Source organism: Sander vitreus, chromosome 17, assembly GCF_031162955.1.
Source record: "Sander vitreus isolate 19-12246 chromosome 17, sanVit1, whole genome shotgun sequence".
Taxonomy (NCBI): Eukaryota; Metazoa; Chordata; class Actinopteri; order Perciformes; family Percidae; genus Sander; species Sander vitreus.
In genome coordinates, this window is record NC_135871.1 from 13,800,692 (window position 1) to 13,826,014 (window position 25,323).

The 25,323-nt window shown below is 38.5% G+C and overlaps 1 protein-coding gene and 1 long non-coding RNA gene across 3 annotated transcripts in view; one reads left to right on the forward strand and one right to left on the reverse strand.

Annotated features, from left to right (window-relative positions):
• slc35f3b (solute carrier family 35 member F3b) overlaps nt 1–25,323 on the forward strand; it is a 49,650-nt gene that overhangs the window by 7,960 nt on the left and 16,367 nt on the right. The window contains exon 1 of one of the 2 annotated variants that reach the window (XM_078272995.1): nt 20,688–21,000. The exons of the other annotated variant lie outside the window; for it this stretch is intronic. Within the exon in view, the coding sequence (XP_078129121.1) occupies nt 20,925–21,000 (76 nt within the window). The 5' untranslated portion in view covers nt 20,688–20,924. Of the gene's footprint in view, nt 1–20,687; nt 21,001–25,323 lie in introns of those variants that run through there. 2 annotated transcript variants of the gene reach the window in all.
• On the reverse strand, nt 19,711–21,708 carry LOC144532305 (uncharacterized). Its single transcript, XR_013503329.1, has 2 exons — nt 21,654–21,708; nt 19,711–20,690 (listed from the first exon to the last, which is right to left on the reverse strand). It is a non-coding gene; the product is annotated as an uncharacterized LOC144532305 (long non-coding RNA).

Below are 25,323 nucleotides of genomic sequence, written 5' to 3' on the forward strand. Positions count from 1 at the left end.
GTCTTCTTCTTCACCCAGAAAAAGAAAAAGGATATTGAAAAGAGCAAGAGACCAGCGTCATCAGAAAAAAGCGTGAAGGCTACCGTAGCTGTAATACGTACTTTGAACTGCGTGGCGTGAGAGAGTTGATTGCGATATATGATCTCAACGCTAGATGGGAGAAATTCCCACACACTGGACCTTTAACAAATCCTGACACGTGCCCTATCTGAGAGAAAAAGACTTACTGTACTTTGAAAATGGCCGTTTTTTTTTGTCACTAGAGAAAGGTTACTGGAGAGAATATATTGAGCTACAATATTTCTATATCCTTAAAAAAACACTTTTTACAAATTCTGTCTTTAGCATTCTTCTATTCTTTTGTTTCTTTTGTTTCTGCATGGGAAATTGTATATATATATATATAAATATATAAATATATATATATATATATATAAATATATAAATATATATATATATATAAATATATAAATATATATATAAATATATATATAAATATATATATATATATATATATAAATATATATATATATATATATATATATATATATATAAATATATATATATATATATATATATATATATATATATATATATATAAATATATCGCGTAAGATTTGTACTTTCTAGGTTTACTCAAAGAAGCAGCAACCTAGAGCAAATACCCTTTTACACTTTAACTAGTCAGCTTTGACATAAAGCGGCAGAGCAATGGTACTATCAATGCTTACGTCCATCCACCATGGAGGATTACTTCTGCTGAATTTGAACAAAATGTCATCTTATAAAACCTACCCACGTCATGATTAATAATAAATGAATGTCCTCTTCGCAGACCAATTAGAAATTCACTTTGATATCGCTGCTGCAGGTTATCTACTGAGAGATACATGGGGGACAAGTGGAAAGTAAAAACCTCTTTTTAAACTGAGAGTGTCATCGCTTCCCTCTTAGCCTGAGGATTCCTCATGACACAAGACACAATTAGCTAAAACAATACCACTTAAATTAAAATCATCTTGAATTTTATGTTTTTGGGCATTTTCTTGATCTTTTTTATTTTTATAGTTATTTTACTGGTTTATGTTTTTTGATTGCTTATGTTAGTCTTTTGCATTTATTGAGTAAAAGATATACAGTCTGCACAATAGTGACCGTTATAAAGACTCATATATGTGCTTTAAAAGAAGAGGTTTCTTTCATGCAGGAGCAATACGAAAAAGAATGTAGCCATGGAATATAAGAGAAAACCTGAATCTTTCTTTCTTTCTTTCTTCTTCCACAAGCAAAACCTTTGATTCTTGTGGTATCCAGTAGTAAAGTATATGCTTATAGAAAGTCCTTTTGAAGATAACAGTGCCCTAAAAGGAGAGCTGGCATTTCCAAAGTTCATTCCATGGACAAGTTCAGGCTGAAAATGTTTGTTTTACTTCAGATCCACATAGACAGAAATTGCGTTCTCTAAGATTAGTCTTTTCCTTTGCCTGGGAAATCGTCCCTTTAGGTTTGTGAAGTTCCACTGAGAAGTAAAACATTTGTCTGACTTTGTTCTTTTCCTAATTTACTTGCGCTATCTATCACAAATGTAGAGTCCCCTCTGGTGCAAATTTATAGCTTCATGGGGCATGAAATAAGGTTGGATTCTATTTTGAGCTCAAGGTTTGGGCATGGTAAGATGCAACAGTGGAGCAGGTTGAAGAGAGCCTATGCATGCATGTATGTACGCATTCATTGCTGGCAGTAACAGGACAGCTGGAAGGAATGGGCAAGTATGGGCTGTCTGTGGCTGACGATGATAATGACACATAGCTGAGGAGAAAGACGGGAATAGTTATGCAGATACACGCAGCTGCTTACGGCTGAATCTAGCTTGCATTCAGGCTTAGTTGAAAACTCCTCAAAGTCAAAGAACAAGAGAGTTTTTCTTAGAATTTCCATCATACACCAGTGATCAACAACAATTAACCAGTTAAATATACCAGCAACAAAAAATGCCTCAGTGGACCCGAATGCAATGCAGCCACAAGAAGTCCTCTGACTGAAGGGTACAGCTCACACTTTTTCTCGTACTCTACTGTAGAAGATCTGTGGTTCTGCTATCCCTGTTCCTCTCTTTGAAGTATAATCCACAGCTGAGTGTGACAAGCTTGAGCATGTTGTCTGAGGGTTGGCAAAGGCACTATGGGAAATGTAGTCAATCACAAGCTCAAATAGAAGTAAGCCCCAGACTGATGATCTGTACAATGTAAGTGGGTGACATTTTCTTTAAAAGCAGCCTATTGCCATTATTTAAATGTGGTGTTAATATTAGAACAGTATTGGCATTTCAGTTGTTAATTTGTCACTGCCACACAGAGATAAAATCACTGATTCATTGGGTAGAAAATATTTTTTTTAATCCTTTTACGGTGTGTATTACACTGAAAATGAAACCTCTCCAACCTTGATCAACTTCCTCCACATACCTCTTATCCAAGCCAAGCGACTGCACGCATATAGGCACAAGTCATGCAGGCTGATGTTCAGTCAAGGGTGCAAGATAGTCTTTGTATGTAAACAGAGACAGTGTTACACTTAAATTTGCACATGTTCACATGCTCACATGCGCAGTCATCCACAAAGAGAAAGAAATGTATCAACAACAGTACAGTATTAAATAATTCATTACCTTGCAGGGTTGCATATCTATAATGTTCTTTCTTTATGCATACATTTTTAAAACACTGCTATATGTTCATATACACAGAGGATTTGGGCATCATAATATATTTAATATTTTATGTAAATGAGTTATATGACCATATGGTGCTAGCATCTGACATGTTCCCTGAACGGAATGCTTCAGACATACAGTCCTTTTTTCAACATGTGGGTGCTCTCGTTCAATCAAAGGGACTGAAAAGTCGGCAAAGAAAGGAACCAGCACGCAATTTAGTGCAGGAGACATTTCTGACGGTGGCTTTTGGGCTTATCCTGATTCGAAAAAAAAAATAGATCCAGTAAAGTACGGAGCATATTTGAAGTACCGAGCATATTGCCCCAGTTCTGTAGGAATTTAACAGGAAAACATTTTTAATTTGGTTCAACATGTTTAAAGATGAATTTGAATAATTTATGTTTTGGAGAGCATTGGTACAGCTTTATTAGATTGGAGTGTCTTTAAAAACGGTTGGAAAGGTTACCAGTGTAATCATAGGAATTTCTGACTCCAACCAGTCCTTGAATAATGTCACCACTGTGTTTTAAAAACACTGCTTGAGCTGAACATTTTTAGTTTTATGTTCATGTTTAAGTGGTGCAAGCAAGGCTTCTCTGAACAAGCGTATTTTAGGCTTTTTTTTTTAACCGTCTCCAGTACAGTAGCTGTAGCTTCTGTTGCGTAACATCACATCTATAATTCAGAAGGATGCATAGATCATTAGACACCTGCTCCTGTTGTCCCGCTTGTGCCTAGTGGACTGGAGGAGCTTCGAATCAGCTATACCACTTTGAAAGAAGAAGAAGAAAAACCTCCAGTCCTGTCTCTTTCAGCTGCTCGTCCAATACCAACTTAGTTCAGAGCTGAATATTGCTTAGAAGACCACTTTTGTGTTTCTTGCACAGAGACGCTTTGCTTGGAGTGGTAAACATTCTGCATGCATGAACTTGTGGAGCATCTTATGTAATGTCCGAGACAACTGGTTGCCTCAGCTTAATATTGTTCGTGTTTGTGTTTCTCAGAATTAACCCCGAAGACAATAGCGTTAAGTGAGTCACAGCGTTGGTGCTCCGTTCTCAGTGCTCACTCTACCTTGTAATGGAAATGCTTCTAGTTTAATGCTAAATCCTGTCCTGCTGTCAGCCCTTTCTCCTGCTCACTCCTTTTATCTGCTGTTAATTAGAAGTTGTGAAGTGATGACTCCTATCTCTGTGTAATTAATCCAGGGTCTGCTGTGACCAGACACAGCACATCGTTGGCTGTGTATGGACACAGAAGAGCAGTGCTCAGGAACAGGGAGAGCAAAGTGTAAATGGGGTTGTGCAAGTAATTAGGAAGCTTATATGGGCATCGTGATGGGAGAGGATGAGTACTGATGGCAGCTTGTAAGCACGGATACACACAAACACAAGCCTTGGTTAACTACTATTAACTAGTTTAAATCTTGTTTAAGTGTGAGACGTTGAACATTTAGTGTCCACTTGTACTGCTTAAAGGCAGTTAGAACAGCGAGTGCAGACGCCATTAATATGACAGAAAAATTTATAAGACTGCAATCTTGACACTTCTTCACCAGCCAAGTGTCAAGAGTGATAGTGGAAGAGTACAAAAAATACAATGTCAGCTCTATCTATATCTCAGTTCTGTAGTTTAAGCATTGGTTTGGGAGAAAAGTGTTGTATCAACTGACCTAGTTATAAAAAGTTGGGCAGCCGGAGAGATCTTACCATCCACCATTTACATTTTTCAATCGCATTAAGCTCTCTGAAAAAATATAAGATTCCTTTTCTTCCAGATTTGCGTATCCCATTACACATTAATTGATACTGTATTGATATTCCCTTTCATATTCCATATTCCCAAAGCAATATGCTAATGACCGACAGCTGACCTTCTCACAGCATCAACGCCTGAGATGCTACACAATCCAACACTAACAACACTTGTCAGCCGATAAAGAGGCGTTGCATTAGAGAACTATAGCACCAAAAAGAAAACCAAAGACAGACACACATGTCACTTAGTTTGCTTTTGTTTAAGCTGCCAAGTTATATTGTTTTATAATGTAAGATTTCTGAAAATATTCTTGCACACTTTTGACTTTTATGGACACTAATCGATGTTCTCATACCACAGACACACATGTAAAGGCCTATGGGCAATACATACATTTAAACATTAGCAAATATCAACATGAATTCATTAACATTCATTGTACAATACATTAATCATTATACAGTCCTTCAGGTAATCAGAAAAAAATGTAAGCGTCAAAACAATTATTACTCACTAGAGACAAAAATGAGTCACTTTCCTTTGAACAAATGAGAACACATTGTAAAACTGTGAGTAAATATATTGTGTGCAGTCTATCTTTCTCTAGGGCTTACACTCTTCACATCAACAATAGTGACTCATTTTATCCAGAGGCTGACAGATTTCTTCATGTTTGTTTGAAACCCGATACTTTGTCCCCAAGAATCAATTATGTTGCGAAACAAACCCACAAATGTTCCAGTGGGATGAAGTGGACATTGTTTTGGAAGTCATGCCCGATTGTGTTCACTTTGTAATAATGTAGTGAAAGTTATTATAATGCTTGATTGAGTTGTCAATAAACTATGTATTGCTGCAGTGCCCATTAGATGATTACAACGTTGTCTATGATTAGGGTCTGTATTTGTACTTAGTACTTACTTTAAAAGTAACTTCCATAGCAATCAACACTATATGCAGCAAATTGGAAGAATTCAAAAATGATTGATCTTCCATGAATATATAATTTAGTTGCATAGTAGCTGTAAATTTGTTTATATGATTTTAAATAAAGAAAAATGTAGATGAAAATGAAAAATATTTGTAGTTTTGTAGTTTGATTGATCTCCTATTATTATTATTATTATTATTATTATTATTATTATTATTGTTGTTATTATTATTATTTTATTATTATCCTCTTTTCTTCCCTGCACAGTCAAGAGTAAGTGCCATCGATTAACCCATCGTCTCCTAAAGCTGAATCCATACCAGTCTTATCCTCTCTGTCCTTGTGTCCCCCTCAAGGTAAAAGCAGGTAGGGACATGGAGAAGAGAAACAAGTATGGCCATTTCTGCCACCACTGCAGCAAAAATCAAAAGAGCTCAGCATGTGACTCTTATATATCTCTGATAAATTTGGAAAGGGTTTCTGCTGTCAGAGGCAATGGAGAAACAGACAGGAGCAGCCATGCTATGGGATTATGTGAAGAATCGTTCTGGTAAACATTTGATCCAGCATTTGCCTACTTAAAAAGTCAGTAATGATGTAAATTTGGAAGGTATTGCAACCCTGACTTTATTTTCAGCCCATTGTTAAATATGGTGCCTCAGGTATGTTTGTGTAAGAAGCATTGTTCAAGATGATGGCGTGCTTGGTGTTACCACTGGAGGATCAGAGCTCACCCGGCTTCTATACTGACATTGTGCATCACTCTTCATGGCACAGCATCTTCACTCAGTTTGTCACTGGCTAAAGCATGGAATTAAAGGAATAGTTCAACATTTATTTCTTAACTGGTTACTATAGGGGCTTTCTGCCAGAAATCTTTATATCTTTCTGGCTGCAAGCATGGCAGAAAATCGTTTTGGCAGATTGGGCCTTCTGGAAGAAATCTTTCTGGCGACCCAGAATTTTTTTTAGCAGATAGCCCTGAAGGCTTACTTCTAACGTGCAGAAATAGTCGGGCACATAACTCCCCATAAAACCCCAACTTGTTATTTTCACACTTTGGTTTTCATACGGATAAAACAAGCAAGGTATGATTAAACAAACTAGATATAACATGTTAATTAGTGAGCTTTAGAGATGCTGGTAGCTGGATTTTTAGACCTTTGGACAGTTGTTTCTCCTGTTTTCAGTCTTCATGACAGGCATTCTCCTCCCCTTCCGCTATCTCTCCACTATCTATTTCACAAGGGAACCGTCACTGTATCTGGGGCTCAGTGCCGTCCAAGATGATTGTGAGAGGTTTACGTAAATACAAAGAACCCAGAGTGTTTTTTCCCCTATACCCACCACATCCTCATACCCAAACGACAGACTAGGTTGATTGCCAATGACTCCTAAAACAACGTAAATGACCGTTCTATTTACTAACCCCAGTCTCCTGGGTAAAAGTCATGTTTGTTTGACTTATCCACCATAACAAACTACCTTTTTATGAGGCACTCTTATTCTTTGTCAACTCACATCCTTGTTTGCTCTTGCAATAATTACTACAGCCACAAGAGGTCGTTACCGAACAAGAATGTAATTGTCGGTTGTTATGAGCGGCTTGCACCAATCGACCTATACAGTTGTTTTCTGGTTGAGGACGGTCTGCTATACCAGAATGTTAACTCGTGCAACCAGACCATACTTCAGGGCTGACACAGCTTAAAGCTAAGCTAACCGGCTGAGAGTGGTATTGATCTTCTCATCTAGCAAGAAAGTGAAATAGCGAATTTCACAAAATGTCAAAATATTTTTTTATGTAGGGGATGCATTTCTTGATAGGATGCTTATGGTGTACAGACAGGCTACTGTCAATGTGTGAGGGCGAGTTGCTTCCAAAGTCTGAACAGATCTGTCAGAGAAAGAGGGTGAGACTCAGAAGAGAAACAACAAAGTAGACCAACTGGATGAATCTATTTCTAGATGATAAAGGCCGCCATTCTGCCTCTGTAGTGTGTAGGCTGTGATAGGCCAGCTAATTGGTGTCTCTTGTATGAGAAGTATTATCACTGGTGAATGTTTGACAAGTGATCCCTTTCGTGTGAAATTGTTAAAAGGGGGAAAATCCTCACTGAGGACTGTGTGCACACCAACTTTAATCTTTTCGGAAAGTAGTTTTTTGTTTTTATGCGCTCGTTAGACTAAGATTTAATTAACGTAGACAGAAAATTGGACTCCAACCAGTTGATTGTAGATAGCTTGCACTAGTTAAAATTAAAAAAGGAGGTGGTAAACTGAATTAAATCAGATTATACAGATTTGAAATTGTACTTCTAATTTCGCATCAGAATCACATCAAGTAGTAGGCTACACTGTTGTCTAGCGGAGTCTCTCAATCTCTCATTCCATCTCACAGATTATTGGTGCGTTCGAAAGAGTATCACAAATGACTGTAAGAGTGTAAGCAGTTGATTTCCTTTGGAATCCAAGAGCCATGAGCAAGTACATCTGACCATCTCTCTGGTTCCTCACTGCATGTAGAGATTCATACACAAAAAACTCCCCAGATGACGAGTTTGTGTCCTGACTGTAGTAGATATAAAGTGCTTTAAGGTCTCGATGCAGTACATTACAAACTGTTCAAGATGATGAGTAGGACATGCCCCAAAAGATATTTCATGTTCCCTCTCTCATGTATTCTTTCAAAGCAACTGTCAGGAATACCTTTTTGAGCCGTGTACCGCTTACTTTGTCTTTGCAACATAAACACAAGTGCATTCAAGGTTTTCAGGATTTTATTGATTCCACAGTTGAGTAGAGCTGGTAGTAAGCAATTAATATGTACAGCAAAAGTGGAAATCATCTTTCCAAAGCCCAAGGTGACATCGTCAAATGACTTGTTTTGTCTGAGTCTGTCTAGTCCAGTCCAGTCTGAAACTTAAATATATTCAATTAACAATTAATAAAATAAAAGAGTAAAGCAGCAAATCTTTGGACCCAACAAATGTGCTGGGGCATTTTTTATGATTTTTTTCATTATTGATTAATCTATGATACTTCTTTAGTTTATAAATGAGAGAATGACACAGAATAATAATAAGAAAAAAATGGCTGTTACCATTTCCTGAAGTGACATCTTCAAATGTTGAATAGTCCAACAAGGCTAAGAGTCATGCTAGTTGATTTGTAAGGCTGTACTTGAGCTAAATGCTAACATCTGCATGCTAAAATGCTTATAGTGATAATGCTACCATGTTTAGCATGTTCATGTATTGCATGCTAGCATGCAAACGTGCTAATTAATTGTTAATCAGTAAAATTACTTAAACAATTAATCAGTTATCTAAAGTGTTGTTGATTTACTAATCCATTACTTGACTCATTGTTTGAGCTCTACTTGACTTAAATAATTAACTGATCATTAAAATGCGTCATGATTCATTTTCTATCCGTCATGTCTAATCATTCATCACTTAAAATAGTATTGTTGTGGTAATGGTTTTATTCATACTTCTCTGTTCTTCTGAAAAGAATGCTACATTTCTGTTAGGTTTGGTTTTATGCAAAGTTTTGCTTTCCTGCTGTGTTTCTTCATACATCTGAATAGAGAAGGGGAATTACTAGAATTGTTGGGGCTTTGTAAACTATAGAGTGTGGTCTAGACCTACTCTATCTGTAAAGTGTCTCGAGATAACTCTTGTTATGATTTGATACTATAAATAAAAATGAATTGAAAAATTGAATTGAAGTGAATTGATAATGAACCCCCTTTTTCATTTTGCATTGGTTTCATCTGACACATGGTCCTCCTCCCACAGACCCAGAAAGTTTTCTGTGCGAAACACTCTTGTACTAAATATGAGGATTTGATTAAAGTATTAAATCAAGAGGTCTGTCGGTTAGCTGTGATAGCCAAGGGAGCTAGTCTTCCCCATGCATGTCACTATAAGTCATTATTATAACCCCCAGCCACCAGTGTACAAAGTACTCACTGTGGGGTTAGGAAATCAGGCAATTAAGGGAGCTGTGGACATGAGATGAGAGCCGACAGGCAATGGAGGAGTGCAGAAGGAGCCAGGAAGGCTTGAACCTCTTCTCCCCCTCAGGGATCTGACTGGTCCACATCCCTCACCCCACTACATGTACAAAACAACTACTTATTCACAATGCTTATTCAAATCAAGCCAATGCATAGGCCTCCATTTGCCCAAGTACTTACTATGCACAATCACTCCATGCTGAAAGGATAGCACTGTGACAGAACTGTTTATGACTGGAAATTGTATCAAGAATGTAAAAGCTTTGACTACTGTTTTGTCTCCACTGGCTGCCAAAATATGCAGTTTAAAAAGTGCTTTTACAGTATTTTGACCAAGAAAACATATGGTAACAATGACAATATATTAGTATAAATATTAGTATGATTACTGTAAATAAGAGTTTTAAGTTTCTTCATGCTCACAGCTTTTAAAGGCAAATTGTATATTGATGAAGACTTTCAGATGCTGAGGATTAATTAATGAATTAATGAATTATCTTTTATCTTTCTTTCATGAACGAAGACCTGAGTTTGTTCTGCAGTACGACTGACACAAACAACAGATTACATGACATTAATAGTGCAAGATTATAGTACTCCTCCCTGATGACATAATTTCTGGGAACACATTCTGTGAAAAGTACTGAATAATGCCTAGCCTGGAGATTGCCTTAGGAGGGCTATCTGCTCCAGGTCAGTCAGACCTCTCAGTATTCTGCTCGTTCTTTCTGACATCCTGTTTACCACAATTCTTAACCATTATGATACTTTAAAAGTTCTAGGAAACCTAAAGGCTACCTGTGTGTGTGCTTTTCAGTCAATACTTTAGTATACCTTGAAATTCTACCACAATATCATGTCCAAGTGGTGCAAATGTTCTGAAATACAGACAATACAACCCTCAGCTCTAGAGCACCTTTTTTTTTCTTTCCGCACTGTGAATTCAGGGTAATTACTGTGGAGAATGGAGCATGATTTCAGGTGACATTTGTCTCCCATGATGGAAGACTTCCCTATAATGAAAAGCATTCTCATTGAAATGATGAATTGCCAAATTTTTGGTAATTTCATCACCAGCTGATAAAAAACACATCTCTCCCATTCACCCTAACAAGCGCTGTGCATTTATAGTCTTGGGAATGCAAGGCATCAAGTTCTATTTTTGTCCAACACTGAAGGCTTACTTTGCTTGGGTGCTCTCACTGTCTGAGGTTGGACTTAGAAGTGGAGGTAGAGGAGAGAAAGGGTGTGAATTTTAACCTACTGACAGCACACACACACACACACACACACACACACACACACACACACACACACACACACATACACACACACACCTGCTCCTGGCCTTTTGAAGGGCCTCCAAACACCTGCTTCTATAAGTGGATGCAAAGGTTCGCTTGTCATCAGAACCCAGTTTGATCAGTGTTGAAAGCGCCCCGGCTGGACTCGGCATCCAATCTGAACACTTCAAAGACAAAAACTAACAGATCTGAAGCTGGCATACAGGGCAGAATTCATTTCTTCTTTCCATTTGGCCATCAATAAACACCATTCATCCTTCGTGAAAAAAGACTTTCATATTGTTATTGCTGCAACTGCCAACTGTCTTTCCTGGTGTTTGGACCTATTCCCCAGCTTTTAATTATTTACCACAAAAGGCAGAGAATTGTTGTCAATCTGTCAGCCTCAATTGTGTTAAAGCAAAATGATTTATATCGTCAAATCTCTGCATAATTGAGGTGTAGACTCTCAAGTGTATAATTTTACTGTTATTCGCCGGCCTCATTTGTGCCCCAGATATTCACAGTTGTGTCAGAAGCATGGCACCACATTTAGCAAGGATGGAGATTAGTCAAATCCCTTATTTAAGGTCCCATGTTGCTGGCAGGGAGACAGTTAGGCTGTTTCTGCTGGAGGAGTGAATAGAAGGTCTGCAGCAGGATTCTGCACCTGGTCACTGCTCAGACTCAGATAATGTTATTTTCATTTGTTGTTTAGGATTGGTCTGGCAGTTAGCGAGAGTGTCTCCAAACTGAATGTCAAAGGTTTGATCCCCTGTGTAGCGCTACGTGTTGAAGCATCCTTCAGCAGCATAAATAACTCCTCACTCCTTCTGCGACCATTTTATCTGCAGTAGTATACTGGCTTTTCAGTGCAACATCCAAACTAGAAAGGGGTAAAAGAACATTTCCTGCCCGTGGGGTTCAATAAAAGTATATCAGAAATTCAGCCGAGCCTTGTTGAAATTCACATTGCCGATTGCTATTCATGTTAATTTAACTTTACTAGCTGCCTGAATGTAAAATAACACAATACAATATATATTATATGTACATGTCATTATATTTTATCTTATTCCCGATGACAAATTTAAGGATAAGGTTGGAAATAATCTATCTTTTTATTTTTAACAACAACCTAACCCACAAAGAGACCAAAAGAAGCAATGAATTGATCATATCATATTATTTTGGGTAAATCCCACATACACATTCCTGCTGCTGTAAATACCAGAGAACCAAATGTGTATTAAACCGTTGCTGAAATTAGTCAAATGCACTTATACACTGTAAAACATTACAGACCCATTTAGTTATGTCCACTTATTTCTTATTTTTAACTGAACGAGCTTATACAAGTTGTGGATTTTGAACTCAACTTTATGAGTTTTTGAAAGTTAAACTTGCATTTATTCATTGGGTCGACTATTTAAATTTTTTGTCAGATATGTATGTGTTGATTGAACTTGGGTATGTAAGCTAAGTTATCAGTTGAAAAAAAAGCTGTTGCAACAAAAAAGAGTTGCCTTTCGAGTTTAAAATAACTTCTTCACGGCAAAGTTAAAGCATGGACACAATAAATGAATTATACACCGCAGATAAGTGATGTAGCCTATTAAAATTTCATTTAAAATATAACACGTGTTGTGGCAAACAAGAAAGCACTGGTGCCCCCGGCGGAGGGACTACCTGTTAACGGCTTGTGAATTGTGAATTTGGCATTTCACTTTTCTCAAATTGAAATGGAAAGTACTTTTCAAAAGTCAAACGTTTAGCTCCGCCCACATTTAGCCCAACCCCGATCTGCGTACTGCAGTCAGGTGCAATTGGTTCATTGGCTGGTCAATTCCCATGATGCAAGGCGGTAAATAGAGTTGTGTTAAAATTTGCTGAAAGGTTAGCAGTTTGTTCGAAATACAAATGTAACTTTATGAATTCCGTTTATTAAATGTGTCTGCTTAGAATGTAGTGTTTTGTTGCCTGGTAATTGTCATTGTTGTGCTGGTTTACATTTGTAACGATGAGTTAAGTGACTGTTACGTTTGATAAGAAGAGCTGGAGTATTGCAGTGTTAAACTTTGAGCAATAATAGGCTTTCTTCAGCCATTAATCTATGGCGTGTCAATTCACTGGTGGCCCTTTTATGTCAAATGATGCAAGATCAGCAGCTATAGAGGGGACCCTATTTTGCTCGGCTGCACCCAAGCACCCACACTATCTCTGCTATAAATGTGGTTATGTTGTTGTAACTTGAAACTCTGAGTTGTAATAAAGCAGGAACGTGTGTCTGTTATACTAGGCAAGGAATAACTTTAACTTTAATTTCTAAGTTGAAACAAAGGCAGTCTTCAAATTGAGTGAACTTTGATTTTCAAGGCAGCAGGTGAACCTGCATTTCCAAGTTAAACTAGAACAGATAGGTGAAAGTGAGGACAAAGACAAAGAGAATTTTTCTAAAAGTTTTCATTTAAGTGTACTGTACATGTGTGTATCATGTGGGTCACATTATCACCTTTCATTACTGCTGTCCCACTTTTTGCTCCACTGCTGAGCTACAGTTTGATTTCTTGGTCATTTTTCATCCAAACCCTGAGCAGGTGTCTGTGTCATCAGCGTGTACATGATGTCACAGTGCCCCCTACAGGCACAATTGAGGCTCTGCAATGTCAAGATATTGTCTAATATCAAGACAGGATGTATGACAGCTATGATTATCATATATTTCCATTTTCATTTGTATCATACGCTGTTTAAAACACAGCAACATAATATTTAAAATGTACTATTTGTTACATGTTATGGGGCTGTATGTATAAATACTTGATTTAACATTTAAGAGCATATTTTCTTTCTCTTTAAAAAAAAAAAAGAGACTATTTTATAATAGAATGGGAAAAAATGACATAACTGAATATGGTAGACCGTCATGCCCACACTTTTCAGGCTCAGGTAATGGCCTCATATAAATGGTGGAGGGAAGCTTTTGGAAATGCTGTCCCATAATTACAGCAATTTAGAACAATTTGATGAATAATGGTAAGCACAGTGAGATAAGTGCAGTTTAAAGCATAGCCTTTTAATATACAGTCTATGGTTTAAAGAGGACTCGCTTCAGCAAAAACAGCTGGGAGGTTTTTTATACATTTCAGTTCCATGGACAGCTGTGAATGTTAAAAATGTATCAAATGTAAATGAAACACTGGACTGGTGCAACATGAAAATCAAATTTACAAAGCAATATATACAAAAATTGAACTGAACTTGTTATTTAGGCTGTATTGCCTGCCTAGTAAAAAAAAGATGAAATAGTTGTACTGTAGCTTGACAACAGAGGGAGCCAGCGCCATTTAGACGAGGAGAGTATGAACCAATGATAGGTAAATGGATTATACATGCACTGATGCTCTGCACAAATGAAATTCCTAATGGATAAATAAAGATCTTGGAAGTAAATTGAATTAAGAGAAAGTATCTTTCTCTGTGGGCATAAATTACCTTCTACTGAAACTGGAACCAGCAGCTGGGGTGGAAAGGTCAGTATCTTTGTTCTTTAGTGAGTAGGAGTTAAGGTGCCTCTTCAAGGATAATTTGACAGTACAACCAGACAAAATATGTAATCACCACGGCCCACTTCATTAGTGGGGCAACCTCAAAACCAGTGTACCATTTTCCTGCCAACATGTTGGTTAGGAAGGTTTGAAGGCTTGACTGGAAGGTTGGCTTCCAGATATGAATGTGTAACTGTGTGAGTGATTATGGTGTTTCTGCAAATCTTTTCCCTTTACGTCTGGTACTGGTCAGAATCATTCTTGTCTCAGTTAAAGCATCTCTACCCACATGTCCAACAGCATACAGGGCCGTATACTGGACTGTGGTCTCTGAGCCTGCCTGCACATCTGCACCACGAATTAAACTTTTACACATTACATGTTGTGGTTCTGAAACAACATTAATTGGAAAGGAGAAATGTACTATCGGCGGCTGATTCCTCTAGTGGGATGTAAATTTAATGGAGACTCACTTTTCTTAATTTGGCGTGATTATAAGGCTATCACTTGGTATTACAACTTGACGGATACTGCTGGACTTTATTAGCTGTGGATGTAATTAAGAGGAAGCCCCACATTACTATATTTTTAAGTGGCAGCTTACTTTCTGTCTTCCACCTGGACAGCTCTGTGTTTTGAGGGTGAGGTTATAAGCTCTCTGACACATACTCTTCTCTTTAAAGTTCCCAGTCAGTTGATTAATCCAAAATGTCTCACGTTTACTGGCACTAGCTTCTCAAATGAGAATATTTTGCTGGTTTTGTTTGACCTCTGTGATAGTTAACTGAATATATTTGGGTTTTTGACTGTTCGTCATTTGTAAATATATAAATGTGTAAACTAATTTTTTTATTATTATTTTATGGCACTTTATAGACTAAATGAGTAATCTTGTAAATAAGAAAATCATATGAAGATTAATCAATACATAATTAAAATAATGGTTAGTTACAGCCCTAAAGTGTTTGTGTGTCTAGACTACTGATGACATCCAGCAATTTAGTTTAACTACTAACTTGTATGTGGCATATCTTCAGACTGAAACCAAAGACATAAAAAAAAGAGTTTGTCTCACTCTGAAACTCTGAAACATTTAAATACCCTCTTTTTTCAGAGCAATGTTGGTCTGTCTGTTATTTTGGGGTTGACTATGTACTGTAGCAACATCACTAGATAGTCTATCAAGTCCCATGGAGTGGACTATTAATGTTTATATCATCTCACCAAATATAATTCATGCTGCTTTTGTCAATGCAAGTCTGGGCCAACAATGTCGTTCTGTAATGTACTGTAACTAAAATGGGGAAAGTTTTTTGGCAACTGTTTTCTGTCTCCTACACTCCAAGGGAACCCACTATGGCCACTAATCCAGTAAACTGCTGTTGGTTGCACTACCTTGACAGCCACCTGCCTCCACAGATGAGCTGTGTCTACTCTGAAGATATATAGGGCCCAGGAAGAGGGAAAGTTAATTTGACTTGACCTTTCTGGTACTTGAAACAAGCTGTTATTTAGGACTCTATATGCCACAACCTTCCCCTCTTTTATTTCTCACGCCCTGGGAGTAAGTGTGAGGGCAGTGAGCCAGACTCCTTAAGTTCCATAATGAACCTTCAGCTCTCATGTTTACAGCTCTGCTACTTGTTCTCCATGCTAAGCAGGAGCCAGAAGTGACCTGGAGTGGAACAGTGGAGGGGGAGCTGCTTCAGAGGAAATTAAAAATGCACTTCTTTTTTTCCAGAGAGAAGCAAACACTGAAATCCTCTCTTTAGTTTACCTAAAAAAGAACACTGCCAATATTTTATATTAATAATATGAATCACTGCACCATTAATATTCATAGTGGTAATATTAAACTGAATTGACCCATTTCCTTTTTTACGTACATAACCTCATCTGCTTTGCTCATACATGAAAGTTGGTCATGTCAGAAGCTTTTAAAGCTGGGAAAAGTTTGCAAAAAGTAACCTAATCCTTAAGAGCAATCTGAGCATTTCTGTGAGCAGTGCTTTAGCCCGCTAACATTCTTACAATGATGATACCATGCTGATGTAGCAGGTATAATGTTTAACCTGTTCACCTTCTAAATTTAGCGTGTTAGTGTGCTAACATTTGCTGTTGATGGGAATGCAATTAGTTCTGCAAATATTTGGACATAAATGACAATTTTGGACTGATGATGGTGCTAAATGAAAAGTTAAGGAATTAGTGCAATTCATCCTGAAGGGGGACATACATGTGTGTACAAATGTCATGGCAATCCATCCAATAGTGTTAAGACATCTCACTTAAAATCAACCTCATGTTTGCACTCGAGGAAAATTCAGGGGATCACCAAAGTCACCAGGATACATTGTCTGAAAATCATGAATGTCTGTACAAACATTTGTGGCATCTCAGATGTTGAGCTATTTCACTGGATAAGGGAACATTTGGATCTGACTGGACGCACTAGAGGAAAAGTCAGAGGATCTCCACTGCAAATTCCATGGCAGTCCATCCAATAGTTGTTGAGATGTTTCACTAAAAAATGTCAACATCATAGTGGCTCAAGAGAAAATGTCTGGGATCTAAAAAAGCAGACATTCTCTGGCCAAGTGTCTCCAAGTTTCCTTAATTTCAGCTGAGTAAGTACAACATTAAGTTGTTCTTACTGGTTTTAGACAAGTAATTGATTTGTCTTAAATTAAGATTAGATGTGTCATTGGAATGGATAGGAAATGCCAATAACAAATATGTTAATGTTTTGGCAAAGAGGCAATTACAACAGTGCCAACAGTCTGTACCAAACAGCTGCTATACACAAATTAAGCCAGACACATTTACTCACATTGGCACTATTGGTTTATTTAGATCAAACTACAATAAATCATGTACTCTTACACTCTTTTAGCAATCCAAGTCAATCATCTTCTACATCTGATTAGCAGGTGAAGCACAATTATGCATGATCAATATAATAGATTTCAGACTACCTAATTTTCCTACTTCTCACCTTGTTCTGTAGGATTACAGTAAACAGCTGATTTGTAATTGTGAAAGTGTTGAATACATGAGGTATCAAGTAGATGGAAATAACATAAGGATGGAAGATTAACTAAAGTGCAATTCTTACTCATAAGCTCTGTCTTATGTAGTTTTTTTTTTTTCAAAACAGTTATCCATTGAACAGTTCTTTTCCTCTAGCACCACCAGCAGGTCAAAGTTTTTATGTATCCTGTAGAAATATGTACAGACGTTTATATTTTCTAGAGGATAAATCCTATTGACGTTGGCGATCATCAGACTTTACCTCTAGCGCCACCATGAGGTTCAATTCCAGCTGGTGCGATGACCTTTTCTCACTTTGTCATACCCCTCTCTCTCCCCCTGTTTCCAGTCTGCCTTTCTCAACTATCCGATAAAGGTGAAAATGCACCCCCAAAAAAACTTTTTCCATCAAATACATTTCCTGAGCAATATCAAGCCATTACTGTTTCTCTGGAAGACCAGCTAACACTAATTTGTTGTTATAGCTTTTTTGCTGTCTCTCCCTTGTATAGCTACCTCAATTTTCTCTATTTGCACCTAACAGCAACATTGTTTAGAATGACATATCCCATAATGTCTTACAAAGCAGTATATTCCCAGAAAGGTTTCATATGAAGCCATCACCCAAGTCTGGTTGATTGCAGTTGGTGCAGTTAAAGATTGTTTGACCTGGACAATGGCTACTTTAGCTTCCCTTCATTATTCAGCATGAATAAACATAAAAAAAACACTTATTTGGAGCTCACTAGTACATCCCGCTGTACATGAAAGAATAATCACGTCCCGTCCCGGATCTGCTTCTATCAGTCCCTGGGTAGATATAGGGATTCAAAAGGCTGTGCCAATGCAGGGGCCTTTTTACACTTCTTTATTGCTCATGCTCATACGCACTTATCCCTATTCATATATTATGTGAATGTGTGTTAGAGAGAGAGAGAGCTGTCATGTGGCGTCTCAGAGCATGGACTGATTTGATCCTCCTCCGTGTTTACAGATAAAAGTCTATGAGTCACTGACTGGGATCTTGTAATGATCTCACCCGCTCCACCTATTTCCGCCTCCCTGTCTTTTGTATCAATAATAGCATGTGCACTCTGACTGAATGTTCTTGATCTTAACATATAAGCTGAACATTATGTAGTTTCCAGTGACAGCTGGCAGCTGCAGAGCCCAAACGACACTCACACAGACACACAAAACCATGACATGGAATCTTTCACCGTGACACACAAAAATATAATTCACAGGTGACATGTATATAATGTTTGTCCATCAAACATCCTGTGCTGCTCTTTTACTTTGTTCGCTGTGAGTTCTTGCACTTCATCAATTAGCTCCCATCCACTGTTCCTGACGTCTCCCCTTTGCAAACCCAAACACAAGAGTGGGAAGCAATGGAAAATAGTCAAGGATCCAGTGCATTTGGCTGCTAAGGGATGCCAGAATGGGTCTGGGACAAGAGTGTTTTTAGAGCTTCCTGTCCTAGTTATAGGCAGGGCTTAAGTGTGAGGTAGAGTCTAAGCAGTGAATTATTCAGTGCAGCTTCCTTTAGGCATGCTCACACTCAGGGGCTTTTACACACACACACACACACACACACACACACACACACACACACACACACACACACACACACACACACAGAGCCACTGCAGTCACACTCATATGCATGTCTTTAAAGACATTGATGCAGGGTCACGGGGACAGCAGAGGCATTGACAGATCGATACTGAGCAGTTCAACTTGCACCGCTGACAGCGATCTGCTTTCCTCTGATGGATTATCTGTTTGTGTAAAATGGCTCCTCAGGAGTAAAACACAAGTGACATGCAGAATGACATAATAAAACAATTTCTGTTGACCAGCTGCTTCCACGAAGTGAGTTGGACAGCTCTTAGTTTAAAAGTGCTGTGAAACTTGATGTGAAGCTCTCAATTGCCACTTCAGGTTTCAAAACTAATTCCTGCTTTTGGTAGAAAGACCTAACAGACAAGAGTCAAGAAACACTCAACAATGTTTTCTGCACCTCGTGAATGAGCCTGAAACTTATACCAGTACAATTTGAACTGTGATGACTTTGGGAAAGTCAAAGACAGGATATGTAAGGGTGATGTGAAACTGAAAGCTATCAGGACTGTGACCCAGGTCAGTCAGAGTATCAGTCAGTCAGCTGGGAGTTACGTCTCAATCCCTTAACAAACCACAGCTGGAAGGAAACTCTGAACACAACAGCTAGAGTTTGTTCATGGCAGTGCATATAGGACATTTCTCCCATAGCCTAGTGAATTAAAGCACAACAATAGTTGAAGTTGTGTATTTGCCTAGTCATCATAAGACTGTGGGACATGTTTGTGTTAATGTCATTCAAAATGTCAATGTTTCTGCTGTCATTTGGATCAATTCAGTCACAGTGGGCCGCCAACTCAGCTTTTATTTATTTCCACAGCAATCCCTGACCTCATACTTTACATAAAAAATGAGTTCTACGCAGTGCATATTTTAAATATGACAGACTCTGATAGACTTTAATGTGAAGTTGCATTATTATTATTATTTTTATAATCTCCCTAAACTGCCCTTCATTCTCATTTAAAATCTACAATCCCTAATGTCCATATCTTCTTTATCAACCCCACATGCCCAACCAGCTGGGCAAAAAAGAGAAACATGTGATTTAATACTCAAATAGGGGGATTAGCACTTCCAAGAATTGTGCAACACCTTAACACACTGTACACACCTATGCAAAATAACAGGTAAAGAACTGCATGCATGACCTTGAAGGAACAATCTTGTCTTTAAAACTTTGGTAATCCATACAATGTATGTGCTAATTTCAGATTAAATGAAACACATTAACGATTTTAAAATGTATTATTATTAAAATTAAAATATATTAACAATAAAGCCATAAACCAAAACCCAGGAGCATAAACACGAAAAATAGGAAGATTGTATTACAACGTGCAATCTGGGGACCCTCAGGAAGATTTAATTGCAGGAAGTCAACGTGGTCGCGAGATCAAATAAAGGATTAGTTCGTTTCAATATAATTTAATTGTCCTGAAAATACTCCAAAGAGTGTTAATGTTGTTGCTAAACAACACTCTCGCACCTTCACTGCATTGATCCCATCAAATCTGTCACAGAGTCCATTTATAGCTCAGAGTTTGCCTGCACGCTGCCAGGTTAGTGCCTCCGTCCAGTCACTTCCATGCGGAGCTTCCTTTGCCCAGGAGGGACCACCGCCACGGGGGGTCGGGGAGGACAGCCGGGCACATCTGCCTTGGGACAGGAACTGGTGGGTGGTGGGAGGTGATCGTGATGCTGATGGATGTGTGACGTTGGCGAATTGCAGCAATTGCCAGACTGTGCGTGAGGAGAGACCAGCCAGGACGCACTGGATACAGCAGATTTGGGGAGGGAAGGCAAGTGGAGGAAGGGGGTGGGGGAATACAACGGAGGTAGAAAAAAAAGCATCAAGAGGGAGTTGTATGGATGCGAGGGGACAGAGAGCAGGAGACCGGCTCTAGAAACATCAAGGGTCCCATCAAGTGGTCTGGTGTCTGCACCAAATCAGCTTCAGGGATGTAGTCGAAGCGGTTTAGAGCTCAGCCCATCCGAGCTCATCATCATGAAGAAACACTCCGCTAGGGTTGCCCCGCTGTCCGCGTGCAACAGTCCGGTGCTCACCCTCACCAAAGTGGAAGGTAGGGAGAGTTCATATCTATTTAGAGCTCCTGGAGCTGGTGTGTGTGTGTGTGTGTGTGTGTGTGTGTTGGGCAGCCTGTTATGTCTTTTCACAGAATACATTTAGAAGCATCCCTCTGTTAATCTGAGAGAGAGGATTTCAGCTAATATATTTCTCCCAAGGCTACTCACGTAGGCTATCTCGTTCAAGAGGCAACTTTAGAACTGCGAGCAAGATAAAACAACACGGGAATCTATCAAGCGCGCAACTTATAATAGGCTACAGTTAAATCTATGATACAACATTTATGCAAACAATTTGACATCAGACAGCATCCTGATTAATTCCATGCAGGTCGTCACTCGGAATTTCATCGCATTATTTATTTATGATTTTCTTTCATCGTGTGATGTTGTTGAAAACCCCAAAATGAAGCCTAAAATAGACCTGCATTACCATGTTATTGACGCATTAAATGCACTGCTCCATTGGTAGGATCTTAAGTTGTTATTGCAGCAGGGGTTCCCCCTCACACTCTACACCCTCCACCCATCGCTGGCTGCAAGAGTCACAGCTAGTGTGTGTGTGTGTGTGTGTGTGTGTGTGTGTGTGTGTGTGTGTGTGTGTGTGTGTCTGTGTCTGTGTGTGTGTCTGTGTGTGTTGCTGCATCACCTGTCCTGCCATCTTGAACAAGTATAGTCTCATATCATGTCTTCCCGACTCTACAATGTTCTCCTAATGACTCACGCTTTTGCAAAGGAGGGGTGTTATGCATTCTTTAATCCACCCCTCAGGTCAGAGGACTAGTAATGTATCAGTGTTTGGCATGAGACCAGAGTAAACTAAATTGGCTGCTGATTTCACAGCATTTTAGTGCCTTGCTCCTGAAGTAATTCCTCGCACACCTAAAAAAAAATAAAAAAGGGATTAAATTGAACTGACAAATGATTGGTGCATATAAACTTGCATTCTATGCATACACTTATGTCTTCAACTTTCGTTGTTTTATTAATGTTTGCATGATTAAAACACACATACACATGTCATGGTGCATGAAAAGAGTCCTCGGAGGTTGTGATGACTTACATATATAATTACTATTTGATCAGCTTAATGTTATACTGCTGGTAGATGTAGTTTGTGCAGTGCAGTAATGTAGTGCTTGAATAAACACTGATGGCGACCAGTCAAATTGGGACAGCGCAGCAAGTGGAGGTAATTTGCCAAAATGTCAGTGTAGCCTCTAAAACAAGGTTTAGTACAACAGTTAATCATGAAGACAATAATATAAATAATTGTGGAATTGTGTACCTCTCATGCTCTGTTGTAAAAACCTGAGCTACAGATCTTGCTGACTCAGACTTGTCAGTGAAGCTTAACCTATACCTCCTGATGTTTGGGAGTTCAACAGTTTTATTAATGTGGAAATATATTAAAATACTTCATAATTTATAACAAGACCAGCAGCTAGAATATAAATGATGTATTTTCATGCAGTTTCATATGTACACTGCAGAAATCAAATTAACTAACCAGATGCTATAGCTGTTTAAACTGTGTTGCATATATTCAGTCATTGTAAGGCATTCTGGGTAACCTCAGAATCACTGCTGCTGGATTACCAATGATTTTTAAGCTTATTAGTGTGAATGTCAGCTCAAAATATTTGATTCTCAGAATAGCTGAGATGGTGGGCTGTTATTTGAAAAGCTTCTGTATACAGAATTAACAAAAGCTATGCTGTGGATGGAAATGGATGGAAATGTGTGTGTTGAGGGTGATACAGTATTGTAAATTTTTAAAGGGAGTCAAAGCTATGGCGTTTATGATGTGAATGTTCGGCTTCCCATTTCAGCAGCTGCTTTGAAGGAAAAGGGAATCGCAGGGGGCAGCAGCAGATCGACACACCGCTTTTCTGAGACTCCACTGCTTGTGTAACCACAGCTCCAAAACCTCTGTTCTAACAACCTGCACCCAACTGTCAAAGAGTAATTTTTTTCAGTTTGGGATATTCAGTGGTCTTTTTTTGTGTGCGTGTCCAGTTAACATCCACAGTGCCATGGAGTATTAGTGTGGCAATGCCCAGTCTTCAAACAGCAATTACAAGACCTGAAACCAAGTCTAATTTGATTTATTTCGTATTTCAACATGAAATTCTAGTTATTTTTACGTATTTTTGTGCTTTGATGGAACCAATCAATTTTGACATCAGACTTATTATTGGTGTCATCATCACGAGAGGCTAGAAACACAACAATCGATCATCACGCAGCAGATCCCAGAATCATCCTACGTTCCTTTAATGTTTCTTGATTTTGTTTTGTGACAAAAGTCTATCTCCCGTTGTCTTCTACAGCCACAAGTTTGATTCACTGCCTTCATCTGCAGTATTTACCTCTTCCTGTATGTGTCCTTGTGACAAATCAACCCAACTAATGGCCCATGGATGATAATTATTGATTTCTCTTCAACTGTATTTCTAATGGTGATGTCTTTGGGGAATGTCTGCGTTGTGTCATCAGAGGCAGGGGTAAGAAGTTCATAAAAATCCCTTTAATCTCTGTAATTCTATCACACACTTGGAAACAGAACAGGCGTCTTTGAAAAGTGATTCAGTGTACATATGTCCCCAAGGACGCTGGTCATATTTCACCCGCTACTATTATCAGCACACTGAACCTTTTCTTCAGGGCTCTGTGTACCTTCGCCACAGGCTACTGTACATCAATCAATTCATAGCAAATTATAACGAAGTAGAGGTTTAAATGTACAGATAATGAACTCATTTACCATAGTATAGGATCTTCAGTGTTTCCTGGTGAGATGGATTTAGCGTATCCTGTCTGCTTTAAGATTTTAAAGATGTATTAAAGAAGTATTAGACTAATTGCTTTGTGTGGATATTGCCTGAAATGATTGATGAAAAGTCAGTGAAGAACACAAAAACCTGAATCATCATCAATGTTAAAAACAAAAATAACAGGATTCCTTCAAGCGCACTCACAAAGGACATAAATATAATCTTGCATCTCATACTTGTTTGCCTGTGTCTTATTTGTATGCAAATGTACATTCAGGCCTGTGTGACTAGCAATAACCTCAGCATGGAGATGAGGCTACATCTGTCGAAAACAAAAGTATACATATACATGTGTTTAACTTTCACCAGTTGTGTTAAAAGATCACCAGAAGCAGCTATGACGATCATTTTGGAGTTTTCCTTTCCAAGCTCCATTAAAAAGGCACATCTCACTTTGATCCTTTGAAAGTAATTGGAGTTGACTTTAAAGGTAGTCAGAGGAGTAATGCTTTTAAATAAATTTGTAAAGCAAGTAAATCAGGCCTTTCTCACTTGATAGGTGTGCAATGAATACACAATGACAGGGCTTTTGTTTTATCACGAGGCCAAGCTTTTGCTCCGGTTTATTTACATAAATGCAGAGTGTGTGTGCAGAGAAAGCCATAATGAATCATATTAAACTGATTAGATGGATTAATGTTAGGTGCTATATTGATTGATGTATACGTTCATTTGAGATTTGCTGCCATGACTTCCTTCCTGCATATCTCATTTGTACGTCATATAAAAAAATGCGTTCTGTGTCGTAGTGTTTCATCTTTGAGAAAAATCCTCTGCAAAAATGTGTAGAGAGGAAGCTCTAAACTCTAATCCTAAATTGAGGGAGTTGATCCAAAGGCTTTCTTCAGGGTGCAGGAAGGCTGCCTATCCAGCCAGTAGACCTGATGGTACAGTTGAGGTGTACATAGAAGGCTAATTATGAAATAACAAAACATTTCCACCATCTCTACAGCAGTTGTGGTAACTAATTGTGACCAGCCTGAAAATAATGTCAGCAAAAAAATTTATCTGAAAATAGTGAAGTCATAAGTCAGGTGTATGTAAGTCTAATAGGGTTTGTATATTTTAAGCGGCCTTGGAGTGCAGGGAGGGAGTAAAACCGCTGTTTGGGCAGACACTCAAAGTGTACACCTGCGGTGGTTGCTTATCCATTACTTCAACAGGGGCGCTGTGGCCAATCTTTTTAATATTGATTTGTCGCGGAAAGTGCTGGGACTCTTGCCAGTCTAGTCTAGTCTAGTAGTTAAAATGCAGGTCCATCAGGCTATAGTCACTGTTGTAAGGGACTGCAAGAGAAAGGGAGGGATGCTTCAGGACTGGGGGATATACTGTTGGGCAGTGTACCCTCTGCCAAATATGAGTAATTGCTATTGCTCTGCTCTAACACACAGTTCACGGACACAAACACAAACACACACTGGCCTGCTTGCACCTGTGTTTTGTCATGTCACTTACCAATGAGGCATCAGAGGGCCGCAGCAT